This window comes from Felis catus, chromosome B4 (genome assembly GCF_018350175.1).
Source record: "Felis catus isolate Fca126 chromosome B4, F.catus_Fca126_mat1.0, whole genome shotgun sequence".
NCBI classification, from domain to species: domain Eukaryota; kingdom Metazoa; phylum Chordata; class Mammalia; order Carnivora; family Felidae; genus Felis; species Felis catus.
In genome coordinates this window covers 76,928,545-76,955,668 of record NC_058374.1, presented here as the reverse complement: position 1 = coordinate 76,955,668, position 27,124 = coordinate 76,928,545, and the positions used below count along the sequence as shown (strand labels likewise).

At 41.3% G+C, this 27,124-nt stretch overlaps 1 protein-coding gene across 7 annotated transcripts in view; it reads left to right on the top strand.

Moving 5' to 3' along the window:
- The window catches only part of LIMA1 (LIM domain and actin binding 1), an 85,565-nt gene extending 58,934 nt beyond the window's left edge, over positions 1-26,631 (top strand). For 4 of the 7 annotated variants that reach the window (XM_045061768.1, XM_045061767.1, XM_023257037.2 and 1 more), the window contains 7 exons: positions 4,013-4,100; positions 5,547-5,695; positions 8,714-8,821; positions 13,405-13,462; positions 14,969-15,081; positions 22,094-22,227; positions 24,339-26,631. In XM_045061768.1, coding sequence (XP_044917703.1) covers positions 4,013-4,100; positions 5,547-5,695; positions 8,714-8,821; positions 13,405-13,462; positions 14,969-15,081; positions 22,094-22,227; positions 24,339-25,347 — 1,659 coding nt within the window. In that variant the 3' untranslated portion in view covers positions 25,348-26,631. The remainder of the gene's footprint in view (positions 1-4,012; positions 4,101-5,546; positions 5,696-8,713; positions 8,822-13,404; positions 13,463-14,968; positions 15,082-22,093; positions 22,228-24,338) is intronic. The other 3 variants (XM_019834905.3, XM_019834904.3, XM_019834906.3) reach the window with 3 other exon arrangements.
- Positions 26,632-27,124: the final 493 nt, after the last annotated feature.

The window sequence follows — 27,124 nt, the reverse complement described above, 5'->3', positions numbered from 1 at the left end:
TTCCTTCAGATTCTGCCTCTCTCTCTCTCTTTCTCTCTCTCTCTCTCTCTCTCTCTCTCTCGGCCCCTCCCCCGCTCACACTCTATCTCTCTCAAAAATAAATAAACATTAAAAACATTGTAAAGAATATACACATAGTTTTTGCAGAATGCTTAGAATACAGAAAATATAGAGAAATCCCACAACCTGGATGCAACTGCTCCTTCTATATATTATTGTTCTACTTAAAAGATCTTTATTTTTTCTGTTTTTTTTTTTCTACCTGAAGAAGGCAATGTTTGTCTCTCAGTACTTTGAGAAATTAAGGCTAGGTTTTGTCTACATGCTATGGATAGTTCAGCAAAGTCCTATTTTCCCTAAAGGCCATCCTTCCTCTACCCTTGACTTTCAGGGATGAGAGTCTGAAGGAAGGTCAGACTTGAAAGGTTGAAGAAAGTGGTTGAGAGAGGTAGAAGGTAAATTATAAAGTGTTGAAATCAACTTTTAAACAGAATTTTTCCTAAAAATTATGGGGATAGGAAATCCTGCATTTTACTTGATATTTGAGACCTCACTTACTATATTTCTTTAAGAAAATTTTCCAGAGAGGGGCGCCTGGGTGGCGCAGTTGGTTAAGCGTCCGACTTCAGCCAGGTCACGATCTCACAGTCCGTGAGTTCGAGCCCCGCGTCAGGCTCTGGGCTGATGGCTCGGAGCCTGGAGCCTGTTTCCGATTCTGTGTCTCCCTCTCTCTCTGCCCCTCCCCCGTTCATGCTCTGTCTCTCTCTGTCCCAAAAATAAATAAAAAACATTGAAAAAAAATTTAAAAAAAAAAAAAAGAAAATTTTCCAGAGAAAAGAAATTCTGCAGACCACTAGCTAAAAGCCCTAAGCTCTTGTTCTCCTAAGGGTACGTGTTGATACATTTGGTTTAGGGATTCTCAGTGACTATTTAAAGAGGCGTTCCCACTAATGAGAGTTACTATAGTCAGCTGACAGGAAGGAGGACTTGTGGGTTGGGGGGAGGCCAAGCCTTAGGAAATTCCAGAAAGTCTTAAAAGTGTCTTGTCTTTTCTCTCTTCTCTTAAAAGGCTCCCTCAGGCATCTGAGTAAACAGGGCTGAAATGTGATAAAAGTGTGTTACAGAAGAGTATTTCAGTATCAGAATTCCTGGGGGTGTGTGTGTGTGTGTGTGTGTGTGTGTGTGTGTGTGTGTGTGTTTCTACATCCTTGAGAAATATTAGAGGAAACTCCTCCTTCTTCCTGTACCTCAAATTACCACTTATAAAATGAGGATCATAAAATTCATCGTAAATGCTTCTGAGTTTTTGTTATTCTTTTAAAAAAAATTTTTTTTTAACGTTTATTTATTTTTGAGACAGGGAGAGACAGCATGAACCAGGGGAGGGTCAGAGAGAGGGAGACACAGAATCTGAAACAGGCTCCAGGCTCTGAGCTGTCAGCACAAAGCCCGACGCAGGGCTTGAACTCACGGACCGCGAAATCATGACCTGAGCCGAAGTCGGCCGCTCAACCGACTGAGCCAGCCAGGCGCCCCGAGTTTTTGTTATTCTTAATATTTGAAGGATTTGGAGGTGAAATGGTATCAAAAGAAATGCTTCGTGCTTTGCCTGGAATCTCATTAAAAGCTTTTCCATCTCAGAGCTGTGGTCCTCCTCAGAACCAGCATCAGTATAACTTTGACTTCCAGAGACATTTCTCTCTATTTCTTCTTTAAGACCAAGTGGCTTTGCACAGTCACTTTTTTAGTATTTGGAAGAAAACAATTCCAAGTACTGATACCCTCATGAACCTGAAGGCTTTAAAAAAGAAAAAGGCTCTTGACTTCATTTAACCTGAAGGTTTAAATTAAAAGCGAGCAAAGATGGAAAATATTATGTGCCTAAAACCAAAGTAAGCCTCTGCCCTGGCAAGGCGTATGTCCTGGTTCTAAATGAGCTTGCTGCCAGTTATGCCAGTGCAGGGACTCTGCAGGAGGCAGAGAGGGACTTGACCATGAGCACAGACTGAAAACAGCTCTCTGCAGGTTGCGGCAGATAACACATACTCTTAGAATTGAACTTTACCTTTGACAGCATGTAAATATTTGAAATATTGCTTCAGTATTAAGGATTCAGAGCCTGGTCCCTTTCGGTTAAAAAAAAAAAAAAAAGTGTGTTTGCAGGCTCTCTCCCTTTTTTGAGCCCGGAAAATTCTTTTATAATACCCATCTTACAGTGAAGCAGCATTCAGAATAAGTCTTTGGAATTTCCTTTACTTTAATTATCTGCAAATGAACAATGTTTTGCAGATGAAAAAACGTGGATGGGGAGGGTGTCCTGCCAAACTTATCTGTTTGTTTGGCTGATGATGTTCATTATCTGTTGTGTCATGTAAGCCACATGGGTGTGGTTGATGTTGGTGCAGCTTACCTGAGTATGGTGTGGCAAGGTTAGAGTTGCTATCTGTTATTTTATTTTTTTATCAATTCATAATGTTAATAGCAAAGCCGACTGAAAATAAATGATATTAAGTGTATGTTGAATTTACAAGAAACTATTGTCATTGCTGTGGTACAAACAAACCAGCCTGTGGCTCTGATTTCTGAAGCGGCATGTTTTCTGTCTCAGTGGAGGTGGGGGAGGATTGAAAAAATGATAGTTCACAGTCTCAAACTTTACTGTTGACTTGATTAGCCCATTGAATGTAAAGGTTTAATAGCGATTTACTAATGTTGAATTCAGAAGAGTGCTAAGTGTTTTACTCTTATCTCCTGTCATACCAGATTTCAGATATCTTTCCTACTTCAAGTTATCTGGAAATAAGTTGAGATTTGAATGATAGGATCTGGCTGAAGGCTCTCATTACAAGCTGAATAAACATGACATACCCTCTGTGTACTATGTCTGGGAACATTCTGTGACACTAAATGGCTTTCTCTTGAGTTACTTTTCCAGGCTTAAAAATTATAATTTGTAACTTTAATTAGAGATCTACCCTAGATGTGAGAGATATAAATGTAGTAATTTATAGGAATCACAAAATAACGTATTAAAAAAATCTGTACCACCCACTTTTCCATTTAAAAAACAAAAAACATGGTCTCTGCCAGGAACACACAATAAGCGTTGTAATGGAAGTGTGGCCAGGGACCTTAGAAACAGAGGGAGGGCAACTTAGATTTAGGTAGGAGAGATAAGGTGTACTTCACAGAGAGAAGGTTGCTCAGCCTCCGCCGAATCTTGAAGGAACAGACAACCAGAGGGACAAAAGGGTAATGGGAGAAGGGAACTCATGTATACTATGGACCTCACAGCAGTTTGCTTTTCCTGGAGGGTAAAGAGTGAGGAAGGGAATACTCAGAGAAGGTAGGTAGGTAGGGACCAGATGTAGAATGGGTCTTCTGTGACATACTAAGCACTTTAGATTTAATGTAAGGAGTGATTAGGAATTTTTAAAGAATTTTGAACAAGGGAGTGATATAGATTTATATTGGGGGATAATTACTTTCTATGACTTGGGATAATGGCAGCATCATACAGACTTGATTGGAAGGTATAGAAGAACTGATTAGAAATGTAACGCAATAGTCCAAGGAAAAGATGACGATGGGAACCAAGGCAGCAACAGCAAAGGATAAAGTGGGAGGGAGCGGGGAAACAAAGAGCAGGTAGGTAACAGCCATCGATCCGGACTTAGCAGTTTGGGAGACATGTCAGTATCATCTGGGGCATGAGGATTCACCTCCATGCTGTTTAAATTACTAAGTTTTCTGGTTAAGCTGATTAGGCAGTGATGATTACCAGAGAGAATTACCTATATACAGTTACTTATTTTTCCCTGGGCACCTGTGAATATGTACTGCTTCATATTTATAACGCTAAAAACACATTCTGTGGAATGTAAAAACAAATGTAAAATCTAATTCCTTGTGGATTTGGTTAATAAAAGAGATTTGCAGGCCTCTTTTCTGAACATTCATCAAGATTTCCCATCTCCTGTGTAAACCTTCTTGCTGGGTTTTGTTTTCCAAGCAGATTCTTCGGACCCAAAGCCGTAGTGCAGGTGGAAGGAGGATCTCTGAAAACAGCTATTCTCTGGATGATTTGGAAATAGGCCCAGGTAAGCAGAGTTCCATGGATGTGAAGTTCCCTAGGAAATACTCATAAGTAGCTATACCTTTTGGTCTCATGCTCAAAGCTTTTAGAGAAGAGTGGCACAAATTAAAAGGAAGTCTGTGGGGTGCCTGGGTGGCTCCGTCGGTTGAATGTCCAACTTCAGCTCAGGTCATGATCTCTTGGTTAGTGGGTTCAAGCCCCGCTTCAGGCTCTGCTGGCAGGTCAGAGCTGGAGCCTGCTTCAGAGTCTGTGTCTCTCTCTCTCTGTGTTCCTCCCTCACTTGCACTCTGTCTCTCTCTGTCTCTCTCAAAATTAAACACATTAAAAAAAGTTTTTTTTAAAGGAAGTCTATTTGTTTTTTTTTTTAAATTTTTTTTTTCAACGTTTTTTATTTATTTTTGGGACAGAGAGAGAGAGAGAGCATGAACGGGGGAGGGCCAGAGAGAGAGGGAGACACAGAATCAGAAACAGGCTCCAGGCTCCAAGCCATCAGCCCAGAGCCCGACGCGGGGCTCGAACTCATGGACCGCGAGATCGTGACCTGGCTGAAGTCGGACGCTTAACCGACTGCGCCACCCAGGCGCCCCTAAAGGAAGTCTATTTGTGAAAGCCAAGGTGTACCCTTGTGGGATTACAAGGCAAATAATGCCAGCAGTTTTGGCTTCATGGGCATCTGGGGCTTGAGGGCAGTTCCCTCTGTCAAGATTGGTTATCCTGGGGCACGTGGGCAGCTCAGTCAGTTAAGCATCTGACTCTTGATTTCAGCTTCGGTCATGATCTCAGGGTCATGGAATCAAGCCCCGTGTCGGGCTCCACGCTGTGTGTGGAGCCTGCTTAAGATTCTGTCTCCTCTCTCTCTCTTTCTCTCTCTGCCCCTCTCTCCCACTTATGCTCTCTTTCTCTAAAATAAAAAAATGAAAAAGATTGGTTATCTTATATTACTGGTGGTAACAGAATGCCTTGAGAGCATAATTACTATGTTTTGAAAGGGGCATTTACAAGCACTTCACAAAAGAAAAAATTAACAGGCAAATTATCAGCCTCCTGATAAAGAAATGCAAATTAAAATGGCACCCCCACTTCTTTGTACTTTTTTTTTTTTTTTTTTTAGAGAGAGAGAGAGCACAAGCAGAGGAGAGGAGCAAAGGGAGAGAGGGGAGAGGGAGAGAGGGACAGAGAGAGAGAGAGAGAGAGAGAGAGAGAGAGAGAATCTTAAGGGGACTCCATGCTCAGCACAGAGCCCACTGTGGGCTTGATCCCACGATCCTGAGATCATGACTTGAGCCAAAACCAAGAGTCATATGCTTCACCAACTGAGCCACCCAGGTACCCTTCTTTGTATTTTTAATACAAAGATAATACAAAGAATTATAGTAGCCCAAAATTTAGAATCTGAAAATCATTCAAATCACGTTTTATCTTGTAAAGCACATTATTTGCATGCTTCCAGGTCAACTGTCATCTTCTGCATTCAACTCAGAGAAAAGCGAGAGCAGGCGAAATCTGGACTTACCACGCCTGTCAGAAACCTCCATAAAGGATCGAATGGCCAAGTACCAGGCAGCTGTCTCCAAACAAAGTAGTTCCACCAACTACACAGTATGTGTTCTGTACCATTCATTCATTCGTTCATTCCCTCATCTGGCAAATGGTCACTGAGCGCAGAAACTAGAAATGTCTCCCAGACCCTGACTTGGAGCCCTGGCTCCGTCCCTGGTCCCCAGCCATTCTCTTTTCTTGTAAATCCTACCCTAGCCTCATTCAAAATCCTTACCGTGTTCTAATACTGACTTTGCTTTCCTAGGCCTTATTCCCACCCCACTCATTTTTGTGTGTGTGATGTTATCATCCAGTAATATTGAGAGTTTTCCTGCCTCTTCTGCTTAATCTTGCTGTTGTTGCTAAAAAAGTGTCATCTGTTAGTTTTAACAGAAACACTTATTTTTGTTTTTTTTTTTTAATTTTTGTTTTTTTACATTTATTTATTTTTGAGAGACAGAGTGAGACAAAGTGAAAGTGGGGGAGAGGCAGAGAGAGAGGGAGACACAGGATCGGAAGCAGGCTCCAGGCTCTGAGCTGTCAGCACAGAGCCCAATGTGGGGCTTGAACCCACAGACCGTGAGATCATGACCTGAGCCAAAGTCGGATGCTCAACCGACTGAGCCACCCGGGTGCCCCATTTTTGTTTTTGAGGAAAGAGAGAACACTGGAGAGAAATATAGGATATATTCAACATTAATGTTGTACACTCATCATCACTGTCTAATTCCAGAATATTTCCATCACCCCAAAAAGAAACCCCATATCTGTGTAGTCACTCCCAATTCCCCCTGCTTTCTGTCTTCAATGGATTTACTATTCTGCACATTTTATATAAATGAATCATATAATATGTGGTGCACTTAATCTTTACCTCTTATGATGTAATGATTTTCTAAAGAAATAGTATAGTAGATAAGTAAAGGGGAGGGGGAAATAACAAGATGGCTTGCTCAGTAATCACAAAATTTGTTATTCTAAATAGGATTTTCCATTTTAAACTTTCCTAGGCTTAATTGGCAAGCTGACACTACAGAACTGCTTACCAGAAGTTACCTTTCAAATGCCATTTATTCATATATACACATGCATATAGACACCGTACATATGTATATTTTATGTGTATCTTTCAAACATTTGATCCTTCTAAGATTTAAAAATACAAGCTATGAACCTATTGGTGTCCTTTTTTTTTTTTTTTAAACAAAGTTCGAAGAAGAGCGTTGAATTTTACTTGTTCCTGGGCATACCGAAACTAGTATCTATTAGAAATCATCACATGTGGGGGCGCCTGGGTGGCGCAGTCGGTTAAGCGTCCGACTTCAGCCAGGTCCCAATCTCTCGGTCTGTGAGTTCGAGCCCCGCGTCGGGCTCTGGGCTGATGGCTCAGAGCCTGGAGCCTGTTTCTGATTCTGTGTCTCCCTCTCTCTCTGCCCTTCCCCCGTTCATGCTCTGTCTCTCTCTGTCCCCAAAATAAATAAACATTGAAAAAAAAAATTTAAAAAAAAGAAATCATCACATGTGTTCCAGGAGTGGAGCCTTCTTTTCCTCATATTATTAAGTATGCATTCTCTAGTAGCAGTTACCCGTGGACTCTGTCTCTGGGCAACGAATAATTTCATCGTGATTTTTCACTGTGGTTTTTAGAAGAGAGGATGTGCATAATTTGATAGCAAAGTGGAACACCACAGGCTCATTATTCCCTGAGTGTGAAAATGAGCAAAATTAGACTTAGAAGGCAGGTCAGGAGATAGGGCAAATGGGTGATCTTTGGAGCATAAGTCCTTCCTTTCAAGATTCTGCTGCTTCCCAGTCTTCCTGCTACAAACATTCCGACCAGGTGACTCCCTAGGTGGGAAAACCTGTTCTGTGACTTTTTTTTTTTTTTTAACTCCTAATAGAGTTTATGCATTGCCGTTCTCCTGCTCTGTAAATTTTAAGAGCCTTTAGGAATTCTTGTCAAAAGTACATTTTATCTCATCCCCAAAGAATTTCTCAGGCTCCTTACAGAGGATGGCTGTAACTAGGCGCACACTCTCAGGCCGTGATTCTGGAGGCAGGGCTTTGAGATGGGGTCAGAAATGAGTCCTTGGGCTGGCCTGTTGTGTTCTGCAGCTCTGGCCGCCAGCTCCTCACAGATGTTCCTCCAGAGCCGAGTCCCTTAGTCTGGGAGCCCACACCTCAGCCAGCACACTCACACCCTCTTCACTGGCCCCGAGGCCATAAATTGTTTGTTTTCTCGCCCTGCCTAAAGAATCGCAAACAACAGAAAGGTACTAGCCTTTCAGAAAGGTGGCAGACTAAAGGTTAGGAAATGTCCATATTCATCTACCACTATATTAACTTTGGATCTAGTCGATAAAGTTAATTTTAATATTTTGCCCCAAGTGTTCTTTGCAAGGAAAAACATGTGATTATGCTTACTCCATATGACAGTGTTAATGCCTGCTTTTTATATGTTCAGGCTTTGTTCTGAGAAGTAGAATAAGGTATGTCTTTAGTACAATGTATGACCTTGATGCAAAAAAGAAGCATGTTTTTGAAAGTCTCACAAAAAAGGTTGTTTTATGGTATCGTTAAATATAATCTCCGTTTTTATATGTATGCATCATCCCTGTCTCTCTTTCCAGGCCGAGCATTTATATATATGGTCAGTATATTTTCTTAATTATTGGCACTTGGCATTTCCTTTCCCCTGCTCCAGAATGGTCTTTTCTGATAAAACTCACAAGCTTTGCATTCCCACGAGCTCTGCTGCTAGAGGAGTGAATCACAAGAAAACTGTATGCTGGGGGTGGTTTCTGTGTGTGTCTGTGTTGATATGTCTGTATTCTAATGAGCATCCAGTTTTAGACTAGCGTACAAATATTTAACTCCGAGGTATGTGTCCACAAAGCTGCTTTTGTCATTTCACTAGTAAATGGGTTTTGCTTGTGAGAATTAGGGGGTTGATTTGACCCAAGGCCTCTTAAAAGAACTTTTCTTTTACCATTCCAAGTTTATTTAATAGATGTGCTATGAAGAGCGTAGAATCGTGAGATTTTTAATTTTAGCTCACAGATTATTTTTATTTTCTAGAATGACTTGAGAGCCAATGGTGGTGAAATAAAAACTCATAAGTTGGAGCAAAAGGAGAATGTGCCCCCAGATCCTGAGGTCTGCATCTCCCATCAGGTTGGAGAAAAGGTGGGTTGAAGAGTCTGATGTCCAGTTGCCAAGGAAGCATGTGTTCTAAATTAGATGCTTAAAATTAGAAACAACTCTAACTGTAGGCTGCAGAGTGTCTGGGAATTTGGTAACAGCTGCCAGGACAGATTGTCATTTTTGCAGGTCACATAATTTTAGTTGGGGAACTCTGCAACTTATAGCTGACCAAATAATGAACCTTCACTGGAAAATTCTTTTGCTCAGCAAATGCTCAGATGGCGTAGAGCTAAAGCGATTTTAAAAAATCTGTTTTGATTAGCGATCCTATCTTCAAAGTATTTGTGTATTCTTAATTTAACACATTTTATGCAAGACCATTTCATTCTTTCACTCAAACTATTTTGAAAGCTAGGCACCATGCTAAGCACAGGAAATACTAAGCTTAGCAACTCAGTGTGAGCAGACCATTCCATGTGGTCTTTATCTGCAAGGAAGCTAACAGAGTAGAAGGGAGATGAGTAACAGGTTGGCTGTTAAAAAGCAATATGGTAAGTGTTGTGAGAAGGCTCTGTGGGGCCATGGATGCTCAGACTAAGGACGTTTAGCCCGACTTCCTCAAGAAGGTGATGTCTGAGCCAAGTCCTGAAGAATATGTGGAAAGAGACCAAATGAGTAAGGGAAAGGCTAAGTAAAGAATAAGAAGGGCACCCCAGGCAGACACAAACAGAGGTTTGGAAACCAGAGCTCCAAACCAAGATGGCTTGGCTGGAACACAAGGCACATACAGGTAAAGGAGAGACAAATGGAGGGAGAGCCAGGGCGGGTCTTAAAAAGCTCTATATGCCAAGCTTAAGACTTTGGAAAGAGTCCTGCAGAGGTGGAAAACTACGGGAAGATTTTAAGCAAATCATATTTGCATTTTATGCAGCCATCATTAGATGAATGGCTTGGTCGGAGTAAGTCACAACATTTATATCAGGTGAATTTATAATTTTCTCTGCCAATCCATTACCCAGTTTATTTTGGCTTTTGGTCAATGTCAAATGTTAAGTTAGATGAGGAGAAAGAGCTTTCAAATATATTACAGTGATTAATTTTAGGAGAAAAATCATTGTTTCTGTTACACATATTGATAACCTTGAGGCCATTCTTCCAAAAGGTGAAGAGATCATTAAAATGGATTAAGAGCAATAGTTCTCAAATTTATTTGACTATAAGAGACTTTAAAAAGTTTGATGTGGGGCGCCTGAGTGGCTCAGTCGGTTGGGTGTCCGACTTTGGCTCAGGTCGTGATCTCACAGTTCGTGGGTTTGAGCCCCGCGTCCAGCTCTGTGCTGACAGCTCAGAGCCTGGAGCCTGCTTCAGATTGTGTGCCTCCCTCTCTCTCTGCCCCTCCTCTGCTCACATTCTGTCTGTCTCTCTCTCAGAAATAAATAAACATTAAAAAAAAAAAGTTTCATGTATTGGGGTGCCTGGGTGGCTCAGTCAGTTAAGTGTCTGACTTTGGCCCAGGTCATGAGTTGGAGCCCTGCATTGGGCTATGTGCTGACAGCTCAGAGCCTAGAGCCTACTTCAGATTCTGTGTCTCTGTTTCTCTGCACCACCCCCACCCCCACTTGCGCTGTCTCTCTCTCTCTCTCTCTCTCTCTCTCTCTCTCAAAAATGAATAAACATTTTTTTTAAAAAGTGTGATGTATTGACAGAACACCAACAGAAACTTATGAAACACACTAAGTAGGTGCACAGGAAAATGGTCTCAGATTAATGGCTACAAAATATGAATCATATGATAAAATGAGAAATAAATTAGAAAAATTAAATCACTTTATTTGACAAAAACATATTGCAAATGTATTTTGAAATAGTAAGACAGAATACTTAGCAGTAGTGTATTTCATAATCATAAAATCCAGTAAATTACATATGTCCTTGCAACAGTGGGCTCATGCATTAGTCCCATGAGTCCCATGCCATGTATCAAATGAGTTCTCTTATTAAACTACCTGGTTTTCCCATTTTTAAGTGGGAGATTATGTCTTAAGAATAACTGAGTTGTGGCATTTGGGTGGCTCAATCGTTTAAGCATCTGACCCTTGATCTCAGGTCTTTTAATTGTTTTTTTAAGTTTGTTTTGAGAGAGAGAGAGCAAGAGCAAGCATGAGCAGAGGACGGACAGAGAGAGAGGGAGAGAATCCCAAGCAGGCTCCACACTGTCAGTGCAAAGCCCAGTACAGGCTCAAACTCACAAACTACGAGATCATGGCCTAAGCCGAAGTCAGATGCTTAACTGACTGAGCCACCCAGGTGCTCCTTGATCTCAGGTCTTTATCTCAGGGTCGTGAGTTCAAGCCCCACGTTGGGTGTACACATTACTTAAAAGTAAAATCTTAAAAAAAAAAAAAAGAAGAACTGAGTTAAAATGTTACATACTATAAAAAAGAAATTTAAAGGATGCCTGGGTGGCTCAGTGGGTTAAGTGGCATACTCTTGATTTCGGCTCAGGTCATGATCTCACACTCCTGGGATCGACTCCTTAGTTGGGCTCCATGCTGGGCATGGAGCCTGCTTGGGATTCTCTCTCTCTTCTGCTCTCCTACTTGCTCTTTCTCTCTCTTTCTCAAAATAAATAAACTTAAAAAAAAATTTTTAGGAGAAAAATATTCCCAGCATTGAAATCCCCCCATCTACCCTAGGAACATATAATTTGAGAAATGGTCATCCGGAAAATAATGCTTGGATTGTCCCTAATCTGATTTTGTGTTTCCTTCTTGATGGTCTTCACACTGATTTGAAACTGGAACTCTGAGTCGAACTGGAGGATCAAAACATTTTAATTATAGCCTAAAAGGCATCAGTGCAACTAAACCATGAATTGAGGAGTGGGTGGGAAGCAAAGGAGATAAAGACAGTAGTACATAATCTTCACGTACCGTACTGCAGGTTCATAAACCCATAAACCCATGGCAAATTCATAACATTTTTCAGAGCCTTGCTTACCTTTCAGCTGTTCGCCCAGCTTTTGTTAACCAATACCTAAGAACGATTGGAACATCAGCTTGTTAAAAAAGGACACTAGGTGCACTTGTCTGAAATAGAATATTTTGTCAAGGTATTGTTCTTCCCTTTGTCCTCTTGTGATCAAATCTGTGCTTCTCTCTAATGAAATGTTTGAGCAGAAATCTCACATGCTCTCTCCTGGCTGTTCCTGTAGTGAAGTCAGCTGGTTGGGCATGTGCAATGATGTCATGATTGGCATTAACTTTACCCTGCACGTTCAAGGTGACCAAAATTAGAGGTGAGAGAAGAACATCCTGAGATGGATGCACCTACTAATTAACAGGAATTGAAGAGCTTTTAGTTTCTTTCATTATCATTAAATGACATAATGCATGTAAGGTGATTATTCCAATACCTGGCACATACTAAATGCTCAGTAAATGTTAGCTGTTATTACAGCAGTTTGTTCTATCCCATGTCAGAATTTCTGTAATGAAAACAGAGTAATGAGAAAAAACAACCTTGCTATAAATTCAGGTGCAGTCAGCCAATGACTCAATCTGCATTGTAAATTTATTCAATAGAAACACTCAGCATTGCCCATAAAATCCCTGATATCTGAATGAAAGACTGTTACAGGCAGACTCCACATTGGTCACCTATTGGCCCTTCGTGATTTTGGGTGTGAAGGAGGATACCAGAAGTCCTGGGACACCAGAAAGGAGAGGGAGAGCTCATAGAAAGTTTTTATTTAAATTTGATGGCTTCCTGGGAAGAGATCTGTACCTATGCACAAGATCTGCCATTTTGTTAAACACTCTGCTGTTTTGAAACTGGGATTAAGAAGGAAGGGGCTCCCAGGTGCCTCAGTCGGTTAAGCTTCCGATTTTGGCTCAGGTCTCGATCTCATGGTTTGTGGGTTCGATCTCTGTGTCAGGCTCTGTGCTGACAGCTCAGAGCCTGGAGCCTGTTTCGGACCCTGTGTCTCCCTCTCTCTCTGCCCCTCCCCCACTCTCACTCCTCACTTGCTCTCTCTCTCTAAAATAAACATGAAAAAACAACAACAACAACAAGGAAAACTAACCTTGAAGAGAATACCAGAGGTTGGTTTTAGGTAAATTTGTTGTTTAGCTCTCAAAGTGTCTTCTGTACTGGCAAGCTTGTTTCAGCTGAATGTATCTGGTTGGGAAATTAGCAATGAGGAAGATAAAAGAGTAAGAATAGCTCCTAATGTAAAGACTCCATCTTGGCTTGGGGAGAGTTATAGTTATATGGTGAGAAGCTTTATTCTCTCTGATAGAGGGTTTTGTTTTGCCCCCCCCCCTTTTTTTTTTTTTGACAGTAGAAAGATGTGGTTTAGAAGTTCTTTTATAAAGGGAGATGATGCACGCTTGGCAGTTGAGTGCAGTCTGTTTCTCCCGTTACTCTGTAATTGAGAGGCATGTTAATATCCTCATAAAAGACATTTTGCTGCCTCTTGTTTAAATGCTCAGCTGTTCTGGGGCCCGTTATTTCCCCCAGGCAGCCAGTGACTGACTAGAGTCAGCAGGTTTTTATGGCATTAACAGCAGTTTGCTCTTTTATTTTTAATGTGATTCTTAATCCCCCCTCCACCCTTTTTGTAGGTTTCTGCAACTGAGAATAGCCTGGCAATCCGTCCCACCCCTGCTGAAGATGACTCCCGTAAGCATTTGTTCTCAGATCTGGAGGATGAGGTTCTTATTCTGTGTTCTGTATTTGGTCCGGGGATGTCTCCAATGCTGTCAGTGCTGAGAATGTGATATATTAAATCCAGTAATTTAGCTGATCAGATCTTTCATTTGGTTTCAAGGACTGGTGCTTGCCTACCCTTCACACATTCCATGGCTTAGGGAGAAGTTAAATTCGATATGATTAACTTGAGGCACTGAATACTTTTGGTGCTTCTCTCATTGAACTTATCCTACCTTTTGCATCAAATCTTTTCAGGGTTAAAGCTGCAAAAACTAATTTTGAAGTTTCATTTTAATAGGAGTTTGGCCAAGAAGGATTTTATTCATTTACAAGGATAAAGAATTGATATTTGGGTAACCTTTTAAACATATCTTCCTCTGCTTATCTAAATGTGTACCATATTCCACCCTCTAGCTAGATTCTAGAGATTTTCCTGCTGGTGCTGAATTTTTATCACCTTTTCATCCTATTTTAGAGTCATTTTGAGCCTCACCTCTCCCAAGGACAAAAACATTTCTTTTTTTTTTTTTCCTTACTCTATCCACATTTGATTCTGATTTTCAGTGTATTTTTAAAAATATTTATGGATTTCTAGCTTCCCCCAGGATAATGACTTTACTAGACATTGAAAACTCAGCAACTAAAGTAGAAATATGAGCTAAACAAATCTCTAGTAAATCCTACCTCAAAAAATTTCAGAGAGAAATCTGCTGCCTGAATCCAGGAACATTCCTTTTGCAAGCATTTTGGTTGGACTAGAAATTTTTCTCAGTTTTGACTAGGTTTGCAAAACATTTGAAAAATAAGCCTAAGTCTTTTAGTACTTTGTTGACTTAACTCTAGATTTTAAGGAATTCTCTTATGGTTCCTTAGTAGCATTTTTCTGTGCCTGTTCAGAGTTTTCCACAGTTAATATATTAGCAGGAAATTAACTTATCCAGGTGACACATCAATGATTATGGAAAAAAAAAAAAAACCTCATAGAGCCTTTTTCCATAATCTTCATCCATGGATGTCTGCTATAGGATTGACTAAAAAGACTGTGTCAGATTACACACACACACACACACACACACACACACGTGTGCACATGCACATGATATGAAATTTCTACCCTCACATTCCTTCATTTTCCCAACTCCAGAAGGAGTTATTGGGGGTTGCTGACTACCAGAAAAGCCATCAATGTCTACAAACAGCCTTTAAATATGACATCCCAACGGGGGGGGGGGGGGGGGGCTGGCAGAAAGTTCTTCAGATCTGGTGATTTGGATTTCTGCTGTGTGTGGCTAAGGGTGAGAAAGCCTCCCAGCTCAGAGTCTAAGAGCAAAGCTTTTAGCATTAGAAAAGCTGTGTATCTCCTGGCGTGGAAAGGACCTGTCCTGTAGTGAAGGTGACAAAACTTTGCTTTGGAGGGGAACCATTTCTGAGACTTGCCAAGAGGTGCTATAAAATTTCTTCCTTTTGAAACTCAAGCAGGTAACTTCCTGGTTAAGAGTGAGGTCCAGCAGCCTGTCCATCCCAAGCCACTAAATCCAGATGCCAGAGCCTCCAGCCTCTCCGAGAGTTCTCCTCCCAAAGCATTGAAGGTATGATGGCAATTTGTCTCTGAGCCTTTAGACATTGGTTTACCGGTAGATCTCATTGCACTTTATACCATTTATGTTCATTATAACTTATTTTTGCTTTCCTGGGGGTAAAAACACCAAATAAGGGCTTACTTATGCCAATCACTTTCCCTGGAAATCTTGTTTTTTTCTGCTCAAATGTTTGAGCCAGGAGGGGAGAGGTTCACTAATAGCTCTCATTTTGAAATATGGAAAATTCATGAAAGTTTTAAGGAAACCCAAAGTTAAAGAAAATTGTGTTTTTTGAGGGAAAAAAATGCCCAAAGTCCATAAATCTGTGAAGGGGTAAAAGACCACAGACTGGGAAACTCAAGAAATCTGTTAAACTAAATCAGCTCGTTGGGTGGGAACGTGCATGTCAACTTAAAGTTAGTGGCTCCCTGGTCTGAAGAACTTGACCATAACATGATTAGCGGTTAACTTATTTAAAGAATGTGTACATCGCAGTGGGGGTTGGCCAGCCCATTTGCTATAAAAATGGGCATTCAAGTAACACTTATACTAGGGTGTATAATATTAGGTGTTAAGGAATGTACAGACTTTTTTATCCTAAGAAAACTTCACTAGGCTACTTAAACTGTGGCTGCCTTTTATTCACCAGTTTTTAAAAACAGTCTTCTCCCTTTCTGTGGACAAATGTATACTCTCGTAAAAATAAACAAAGTTTAAGAAAAAAAAAACACCCAACACCTATTTTAGGCTTTATTACCTGACTTGTTTTAATGGAATGCTTTGCTAATGTGGTGCTAATGTAGCCATTTGGATTAATAACCAAACATGCCCACACTTCTTTAGTGTCTTTCTCCTCTGGTGCTCTCTCCAGTAGCCTGGTTTTGTTTAGAAAGTTTTAACATTTGAAAGAAACTCAGTAGGTAGAATTAGTGTTAAGATGGTACGTAACTGGCATCAGCCCTGTGGGTATCTCTCAACTGTGGGCGTGACTGGTGCCTTGATGAAAGTTCTAGTGCACAAAAAAGGGTGAAGAGAGGACATAGGTGAAGGTTTGCAACAAAAAGAAGGAAGCAGAGAATCCGGGATTTAAAGGGTGAGTTAAAAAAAGGGAAAGGGGGGGGGGTGGTGAAGAATGTAAATGAAAATTTTATGGGAAGCTGAGATTTATGAGGAGAGTGAAGTTTGTTGAAAAGGAGCAAAAGGTGAAGAAAGTAATAAGAGAACGCAAGTAAAGGGAGGGAAAATGGAGTTACGGTGATAGAGCTGCACATGTATTCAATATGACTCCCTCTTCTGACCTGAAAGACCAGCTCACGCTGTTATCAGTACTTCCTTTGTCCAGTATCTGGAGTCCAACAAAGTAGCAAATGCCATGGGGTTAATTTCTTTTCCAACAGCAACCCTGCCCAGATTTGAGTCCTTGGGTTGCGGTTCTGGATCAAGAACAGCCAACAAATCTGACTTAGCAATGGACTTAGGGACTAGGGAAATTCCGTGGCTTATCTAAGAACTAAAATCTGTTCTTGAGTGTATTTGAACTCTCAACCCAGTCTTGTTTCCCTCCGTCAACTGCTAGGTCAGACCTCCTGGCACTGGGTTGGACTTTTGAGGTCCCTTCTTGACGTAGGCTCCAGGATCTGAGCTGCTGAGTGATGAGTGACAGAGTGCACCTCACTTGGGTCCCTCCCAGCATAACCAGGGACAAGAGGAGGTGGAGATGAAGCCCCCTGTGCACCTGCCCCAGACCCATGGCTGCTTCCTCTGGTCACTCAGCAGTAGAATGCAGACAGGCATGCTTTCAGCAGACATACATACACCTCAGGTTTTGAGTGTTGTGTAAAGACTGGAGTAAATGGACCTGGTTCCCTGTGTTTGCCTGTGGTCCAGAGCTCAAAGGATTATGGTGTGGGATACAGATGGGACTCAATCACATCTCCACTCTTATTTAAGGATAGTTTATTTTCTCTTCCTCAGATTTATCCATTACATTCTGAAGGCAAGTACAGACACACACACACACACACACACACACACACACACACACACACTTTAGTGTCTATAGGTAAGACCTACTGATGTAATTGGTGTCGTGGTAGTAGGCTATGCAACAGAAGTTGTTTCTGCACTTGGGGAAATTACATACAGCTAAGAATAAATTTGCTCACTCAGAATAGATTTTTAGGTCCCACACATCCTGGAAAAACTGTTCCTTAGTGCTTGTCTATCTATTATTGAAAATAGGGCATCTAAGGTAGAGATTCATTTCAAACTTTAGCTTGATAAAGTAAAAAAAGAAATGATACTAGTTTTACAAGTATGAGTTTTATTTGTATATTTTGGACACTGGCCGGATAGCTCAGTTGGTGGGACTTGGTGCCGATGAAATTCAAGTTGCAGGTTCATTCTCAAAAGAGGTGTTCTGGGAGCAGAGCTCAGTGGACCCTGGGGGAAGGATCAGGACTTTTCTACTCAAGAGACCCAGAGATCTCTTGGGGTTTATGTCCTTCCCCTGAAAGAAGTTGTCCCTTAAATGTTTCCAGAAAGGAGGATAGGAAAAGGCAAGGAGATGTGACCAGCCATGGGAACACCCACTTGCCCTCATTAGGACAGACCCTCGCTGCTGATGGATGTGGAGAGAAAAGATGGCAGACTGCATGAGAGGACACACACTTTGCACCCCCTCTGTGCCCTGTCAGCTGTCCCTTCTTCTCTGGACAGGGTAGGAGGTTTTATGCTATTTTGCAAAGCTATCAGAATTATGCTAGAAGGTCATCTAGAATCTTTTATTTATTTATTTATTTATTTATTTATTTATTTATTTATTTATTTATTTATTTATTTATTTATTTCCTGTCTATGTTATTACTGCTTTATCAGAACACTAACCTTTCCTCTATATGTAGAGCAATCTAAGATGTGAGTATCTCCAGAATGCTGTCAAAAAGAGTTTCACAGAAATCCAGGGAAAGGGCCAAGGCTGCACAGAGCTGGCCCAACCATTTACTGTATGCAAAGAATTTCAGTTTAATTACCTAGATATTTTGCACAGATTGGAAAGGAGGGAATGAAAGGCATTTTGTGGTGTTCTGAGGAATGGCAGCCTGACATCAATACAGAATTTTCTTCTGACTTCACCACGTCCAAAGGTTAGTTAGCTTTACTGCTTGTTGCCAGCTACCCCCTCTCTCTATATATATTATGTGTGTTACATATATATCATCTCCCAACTAGAGCTTTCATTGGACTGAAACACAGACGTAAGGCAATGAAAGAATGCAGTGAAAGAATGCAGATGTAGCAATTTATTGGAAAAGTAGCTTTAAGTAGGTGCTGACCACCTACTTAAAGACCTGTCATATGGGAAAGACGTGACAGTGTTTATGAACATCAATTATGTATGTATTACCTCATTCATTCCTGAATATGCTGAAGATGTTATCTACATATTTTAATTCGAAACAAAGGGAGGAAGTAGTTTGAACAAAGTAGTTTGTTCCAAATGCTCAAGTGAGATTATTTTCATTTGGGTTAGCATCTGCTCTCATCCCCAAGGAGTTTCCTTTAGTTATGGAAAATTAACATTCCAGGATAATTTAGAAAGTGCTCTCTTGGTTTGTGAGTCGGGAGTTCCAAGTTTTAATTTGAAGTCTGCTACTGACCATGTGAGCCTTGATAAGGCACCTGACATTCTGGTGCTGCAGTGTCTACATGTGAAAAAGAGTGAGGGAGGAGAGATGAAAAATATCTTACTAACTGAAAAATATATAAAAGATTAAAAACCGTCTAACGTTCTGATGCCGGCAGCATTTTAAAACGTGGCTGCGCCAGGTCCAAGCATGCCATGGAGGCATGGGCAGGATGTATGCCAGGCCTACCATAATGGTGGAGATTTTTGGGCACTGACTGTGCTTCCTGTTGTCTGAATAGACATGGGGGCAATTACAGAAAAGTGGCTGAGAGCCCAGGACAGAGGAAGTAAAGGGAAGGCACAGACACAGCCACTCTGATTTGGCACATTACCAAGTTGGGATCCTCTTGACTTTATGAAACTCTGGGGCCCTCGGGCAGCTGCCACATAAACATTAAATACTATTGCAAAGGGTCTGTGTAAAAAGCTGGATGGGAATAATGGGACTCTGATAGGTCTGGCTAGTTAGGAGCTTGTGGTTAGTCAGATGTTTGGGCTAGCAGTCTATTAATTTGATGTTGAGGAGAAGGAGGATGGCCTTTCAGTTGTGTGGGCGAAGGCCCCATTCAGGAGAGAGCCATTGTGGGTCAGGTGTGGGAGGTGGTAAGACACTAAAGAATTGTTAATGAGACACTCCTCGTGTGGGTGAAGGCTCAGAAGAGCTCTTTCTCCTGAGCTGGGACATGTTCCAGCCTCAGGTAGATACGAGTGAGGCTGATTTAGCCACAATTAGTAGAAATACTTGAAAAAGAAAGCAAACATGGTCTTATTCTTGGATCGGAGCCTGCACCTGAGTTTCAGCTCAGCTGTGGTAAAGCGCTCCAGGGCACTCCAAATGCTGTGTATTCATTGAAGGTTCCTGTTTGTCTCTTCCAGCTTCTGCTTCCTGCTCCGGTACCTAATTTCTGCTCCTGCCTTCCACTTTCCTCCTAACGTGAGCTCAGCTTTCAGCTTTCTCTCAGGTTTTCCTTTCTGTTCACTGGGCCGCACCCTCCTACAGTGTGTTCTCTGTATGTTTGTAATGGAGGAGTGCTCTGTAGGTCTTCGTTCCCCATTAGCAGAATAAATAATGCCCGTCTCCCCTTGTACCGTGTGAAATTCCCGTCCTCTGCTCTGTCTTTACTGACCAGAATGAATACTGTTCTAAGTCAAGTGTTAAAAATACAGAAGTCCCCTGCAGCTGAAAAAGATTTTTAATCTGATAAATAAATACATTTGGCCGATTACTTTTACATTATGTGAACAGTGATCTGTACAGGATCTCTCCAGTGCCATCAACTGTACTATGATACCCAAATTTTATTTTGCATTTTAACGTATTTCCTGCTTGCTAGACAAGGACCTAGTTCTTTTCGAAGAAAACCCAATTAAAACTATGCAATGACATCTCCACTTAGTCCTGTCTTGTTAGAAGTGGTCATATAAGAATTCTGAACTCTGGGGCGTGGCTCAGTTGGTTAAGCATCCGACTTCGGCTCAGCTCATGATCTCACAGGTTCATGAGTTCGAGCCCCGCATCGGGCTCTGTGCTGACAGCTCAGAGCCTGGAGTCTGCTTCAGATTCTGTGCCTCCCTCTCTCTGTGCCCCTCCCCTATGATGCTCTGTCTCCCTCTCTCTCTCTCTCTAAACATAAATAAACAGAAAAAAAAAAAAAAAAGAAATTCGAGCTCCAAACAATGCCCTAATTACTTCCAACAGCATTCAATTACAATAACATTTGATCATATTTAAATACCTCCCCTACACTTGGTAAACTAGGTTGAACCTGTCTTTAATTATTACAGTTTTTCTTTTTAGGACTCTAACCTTAGGAATGGAAGAGGACTGTTGATAAGCCACTTCCACTCAGTTCTCTTCCTTCATTCTTAAATCCCTTGGTGCTATTTGGGAGTTTACCACTAAACTCTAATAAACTCCCTTTTATAGAGCTTTCCCTTTATGGCCATTTTTTGGTCCATTTTCTACTTTTGTTTCCTATCCAAATCTACTTGGAAAACCATTCCTATTTTTTGCTTTACTTCCTGGTGAATCATATAGCAAGTGAACCAGCAGTCTGATTTTTTTTTATGGGACTATTTTCGGGTTTTTGTAATGAAAATTCTGTCTTGCCCATGACCTGGTTTATTTTTAGGCTTATCTTAACTATTCAGGTCCTGGACCTCGGGACTAATTTATGTTATTTACCACCACCCGGGTCTTAGCAGCAAAGCCTTCCCCAGGTGTCTACTGAGAGCTTCCTGGCCACCTAAGCTGCTTCTGCATTTGCTGGATAAGGTGTTTCTCTTGGGGTAAGAGTTATTTACATATACCTAGAGACTTCTTACCCCCCACCCCTGGTGGCCATGTTACCATTGCTTATGTAAAAACTTGCAGTTTGGTAATTCTGGCTTTCATCAATGCTGGAATACCAACTATTTGGTGTTATTTAGGATTGGTGGTACCAGCTAGAACACCTGTGCTCACCTCACTTTTATTCCACACTTTATAGGCAGTTCATGAATTCCTAGTCTATTATGACCTTTCACTCCCCATTACAATAGTTTTATTCTCCACTGAGTTGTTCTGTTTTTGTTTTTAAGTAGGCTCCATGCCCAGCGTGGAGCTCTAACTCATAACCCTGAGATCAAGAGTGGCAAGTTCTCCATACTGAGCCAGCCAGGCGCCCTTCTCCATTGGTTTCTGAGAAGATTCTAGCTTTGTTGGGCTGTGCTGTCTTCTGGATGTCCTAATAAAATAGTTTGTCTCTTTAAAATTATTACATTTATCTGTCAGCTTTGACTTCAAAATATTATGCCTAGTGGGTAAAATAATATGCCAAATTAAGAGTATAAGCAGAGGGGACTAAAAGATACTTTATCAAATTGTCTTTTCCTCATCCCCAAAGTTAAATGCTCTTCCTCTCCTTTAAATTTATCCCCTTCAGAATCTTACAAAAGTCTGTCCTGCTTTTACTAGGCACTTGAATCAAATAAACTTCTGTGTGTGATGACATTTTCTCCTAATTTCCTGTCTGTGGACACATTTTTTATGTGCTTTTGTGTGTATGTGGTGGCTTGTCTAAGCCTCTCTCTGCAATCCAGCCCTAGCTCCACCTGTCCTTGGTGGCAGCTACACTTGGGGCAGCCAGGCAGTTGGGGAAAGGAATTCAGGAGTGCTTCCTGGCCTTAAAGAGAACTCTTTAAGAGAATCATAACAGGCTTAGTGTTCCTGTGAGAATTGACAGGTAAGGGCAAAGAGCCTTTAGCTGACAAAGTAAAAGCAGGGTGCCTCTCAGCAGAGCACTAACTCATCTTGGCCGGTGCTTGTTAAAGCTGCCCTTCTCCTTTTCCTAGAAGTTTCAGGCACCTGCAAGAGAGACGTGTGTGGAATGTCAGAAGACAGTCTACCCGATGGAGCGTCTCTTAGCCAACCAGCAGGTGTTTCACATCAGTTGCTTCCGGTGCTCCTATTGCAACAACAAACTTAGGTAAGCCAACCAAACCAGCTATCTCTGTACAGTTGGACCTCCGGAGGGCATGTTTGGCTTTTAGAGCACTGGTGCTAAAAGCTGTTATGCCAAGAGCACGCTGTTGAAAGCCCTTGAAAAACATAAAAAGTATCATTTAGTGACAAGTATTTCATATCAAATGATAGTGGTGTTTGGAACATCTTAGTACATTGATACTTTAATTTACATGAAGCTTAAATCTTATGGGTGGCAGGTAAAACCCCCCTGTGACTTAATTTAGTAGAATATTTTCCTTTGGTCTCACAGAATCTTTTTTTTTTTTTTAAGTTGATTTATTTATTTGAGAGAGAGAGAGAGAGAGAGAGCTTGGGAGGGGCAGAGAGAGGGAGAGAGAATCCCAGGCAGGCTTCACACTGTCAGCACAGAGCCTGATGTGCGGCTTGAACCCACGAACCGTGAGATCATGACTTGAGTCGAAACCAAGAGTCGGATGCTCAACTGACTGAGCCACCCAGGCGCCCCTTTAAAGCTAAGAAATCTTAAGAGTTTAGGGGTGCCTGGGTGGCTCAGTCAGTTGAGCATATAACTCTAGATTTCGGCTCAGGTCTTCATCTACAGTTTCGTGAGTTCGAGTCCTACATCGGGCTCTGCAATGACACCGCAGAGCCTGGTTGAGATTCTCCCTCTCTCTGTGCCCCTCTCCCACTTGCACTCTCTCTGCCTCTCTCAAAATAAATAAATTAAAAAAAAAAAAAAAGAGTATAGTTGTTTCAGCCCTTACTTGAAAATGTCCCAAACACTGTGTAAATGGTAATAATAGCAATGATAATGGGCACTGAAGAGCACATATTCTGTATATTGCTTCTTTTTATGTGTGACAAAATAATTATCATTTCTTCCAAGTAACTCAAAGTATGAATATAAATGTGGCCATTTGGGGACGTATTCCATATGAACTCATTTTAATCATAGAGTTTTAGAGAAGAAAGTAACCAGGATGTCACTTCCTCCAGCTTTCCTTTCAGAGCAAGCATTCCTTCTAAAATACTCTTGAGGGGCACCAGGGTGGCTCAGTCAGCTGGGTGTCCAGCTCTTGATTTTGGCTTGGGTCATGATCTCACAGTTCATGGGTTCCAGCCCTGCATCGGGCTCTGTGCTGACATCACGGAGCCTGCTTGGGATTCTCTCTCTCTCTCCCTCTCTTTGTGCCCCTCACTCAGTCTCTCAAAAATAAATGAAAATACTCTTCAAAGACGTGCTGGCGTCTGTGTGGCACTTCCACAGGGGTCGATACCGCACTACCTTGTTCCAGTGTGGGGTAGCTCCAGCCCAACAACTTTTCCTTCTGTTGAGCCAAAACGTGCCTCTGTAACTTCCGCTCCTTGGTTCTTTTTCTGCCCACGGTATTACTTTTTTTCTCCAAAGCATATTTTTCTAAGCTTCTGAATTTTTGTATCTCTTCTGTGGAAATGCTGTTGTTTTCATACCCCCTTCGAACTGTGTTACCCTGCAAGAGACACCAACTCCCCTAAAGGCCTGTCCAGCACTGACATTAGGGTAGATTTACTTCCCAGCTACTGTGCTCCTATTAACCACATTCACATTCATTCACTAGTGTCTTGTGAGTGCAAACCATTTGCAAAGCATTATACCTACTCCTGTAGATATGTATTTTTAAATTATAACACAAATGGGAAACAAGGAGGAAAATGATTCAGCTTTGTACAAAGGAAAATATCATTATAAGTAGTGAAAGGTTATAAATGCTTAGGAAATATATGAGTGGTCAGAGATAGGTGAGATAACCTGGGGAAGACTTCTTGGAAGAAATTTTTTTTTTTAACAGTTTTGACAGAGGGGAGTGAAATCATTTGAAAATAGGAAGATGTGCCACATGAATGTCTTGTGAAGCTTTAGGCCTAGAAGTGAGCATGTTTTTTATAAGGGTAATAAAACAAACGTGCTTGAAAGGGAGGGGGTAAAGAATCCTAGGTGATTGATGTGCTTTTAAAGGTATTTTTCTCACTTAGCAACTTCTGAAAATACTGAAGTTGCCAAATTTCAGCCTGCTAGTATAAGTAAGAGTATATAGATACCTCAACGTTATGCTCTTTTTCTTTTAACAACAGTCTAGGAACATATGCATCTTTACATGGGAGAATCTACTGTAAGCCTCACTTCAATCAACTCTTTAAAGCTAAAGGCAACTATGATGAAGGCTTTGGACACAGACCACACAAGGATCTGTGGGCAAGCAAAAATGAAAGTGAAGGGACTTTGGAGAGACCAGCCCAGCTTCCAATTGCAGGGGAGACCCCTCAGAGCCCAGGGGTCGAAGATGCCCCCATTGCTAAGGTGGGTGTGCTTACAGCAAGTATGGAAGCCAAGGCATCCTCTCAGCCAGAGAAAGAAGACAAGCCAGCTGAAACCAAGAAGTTGAAGATAGCCTGGCCACCCCCCACTGAACTTGGTAGTTCAGGAAGTACCTTAGAGGAAGGGATCAAAGTATCCAAGCCCAAATGGCCTCCTGAGGATGAAATGAGCAAGCCTGAAGCTCCTGAGGATGTGGATCTGGATCTGAAGAAGCTAAGACGATCTTCTTCACTGAAGGAAAGAAGCCGTCCATTCACTGTGGCAGCTTCGTTTCGAACCGCTTCAGTCAAGAGCCCCAAAATCCTATCCCCACCTATAAGGAAAGGCTGGAGCATGTCAGAGCAGAGTGAGGAGTTTATAGGAGGAATGGCAGCAGAAAGGAAACAAGTGGAAAATGCCAGTGCCTCCGAAAAGAATGGTAGTGTGGGAAAAACAACCAGGCAAAACAAAGAATCTAAAGGAGGGGAGGCAGGGAGGAGAAGTAAGGAAGATCATGGTTTCGAGATGGGGAGTGAGAATCTTATAGAAAATGGTGCAAGCTTAGATGAAAATGATAGAAACCTCAAAGAGCAGTCCCCACTAGAACCCAAGTCTACAAATTGGTCCAGCTTTGCAGAAAGCACCTCCCCTAAAGAATTCACTACCCAGCATCAGAAATCCCAGGATGTGGGATTCTGGGAGGGAGAAGTAGTCAAAGAGCTGTCTGTGGAGGAACAGATAAAAAGAAATCGGTACTACGATGAGGATGAGGATGATGAGGAATGACAGACTGCAACGGTGCTGGGCCTTAAGTCTGTGTTAGTGTTAGCAAGCCACTGCCCTTTATCAAAGCGATGCACCGTAAACAGGTGTCTTAGCATGAACTGTCATTTATGTGGAAGCAGTGCTGGAGGAGTTCTTGCTTCAAAAAAATCCCATACTGCAGCTTAAGTGAACCAATTCTAAACGCTATAGATAATATTACTTCAGTCCTCTATTTTAGCAATGATGATATACATAAGTGCTTTAAGGTCTTATGGGGGCGGGGGGGGCGGGTATGCCAACTGATGTAGTTCAGACTCCACTGTATTCCCAAAAGGCAGTACAAAAATAGACGATTAGTAGCACATTGTCGCACTTCAACTATGGAATTAGGGAACACACAGAAGGGGTTTAGGGACCTAAACATTATGACTGAACGCACTTTAGTATAAAGGGCACAGTTTGTATATTTTTAAATGAATACCAATTTATTTAGCATTCATCTGTTAAGAAATCAAATATGTAATCTTTAAAACATTTTTAGGTTAATTTTCTCACTCTGATATACATGGGGAATTTCTTGCTTTGCATCCCATTCTCTAAGCCACATCCTGAATTGGATTACTGAGATATAACACAACTGTTCTTTTGGGGCACTTTTTGAGCACGTTTGGTGCTTGGAGAGATCCACTCTCTCTCAAATAAGCTCTGGTATTTGCCAATGAGTCTGACTACACCCCAAGTGATTGCTTTCTTCTTTGGTGGTATCTATGGGCTCATCATATACTGAAAACGACAATATTTTTAGAAGATCTTTTGTACTGCTGTTTGCCATGTTGCATGTTAAAGCAAAGTGAGGAGTTTAAAGAAGGAATAACGGAAAAAACTGCCTTAACTCACTTGAGCTCAGACCCCCACGCCCTATATTCCACTTCTGATATCCCCTTTCTGGGACACTAGTTTTTTAAATACATACCAGCTCTGAAATGTATTGATTTTTATGGCAGACAGTATTCCCAGGGTGCAATTAAACCAATTACAGGCCTTTGTGTGTGTGTGTGGGGGGGGGGGGTGGTTTTCTAGTAGTTAAGGCTTTGGAACATAAACTTGAGTACACTTGTTGTACATAATCGATATTCCAAATTGTATGTGGGGAGAGAGATGTTTTAAGCCATAGGCTTTTCTTTGTCCTGCATTTTTAGAGATTTAGCTCTAATATTTTTTAGAGATGTAAAATATTCTGCTTTCTTATAGTCTTGCTTAGTCTGAAACATTTTTATTCAATAAAGCTTTTAATTTACATCTAAACTTTTCAATGTTCCTTTTCCATTATTATTTTACATTATGACAGTGTCTCAAGACCTTTTACTTTAGCAGTCTGGGAAGAAAGGCACATGGGTCTGATGCATTTTAAGGGAAGAGAGGTGTTATGAATATATCTCCCCACTAGGTGGTGGCATTGGGTCGATCTTGGGCTTTGATCTTCCCTAAAAGAGGACAAATTTTTCTGAAAAATTGAGAGCAACTTGGCAAGAAACTTAGTGTGTACATTCAAAATGAGCTGTGTGTTTTAACAATTCAAACTCTGGTGGTGGTTTTTTATTGTTAATTGTACTCAACATTTAATAATTCACCTTGCAATTATGCCTAACATGCTAAAGGGAATTTCCAAATGTCTCTGCTTGAAAATGGATGTTTTCCACCCTGGGCAGAGGCATAGTTGGTTGTTTGATTTCCTTGCCTGTAGAGGCAACTGCCCCAATAGTTAAAACGCTTTTTGTTGTTGTTGTTGTTGTTGTTG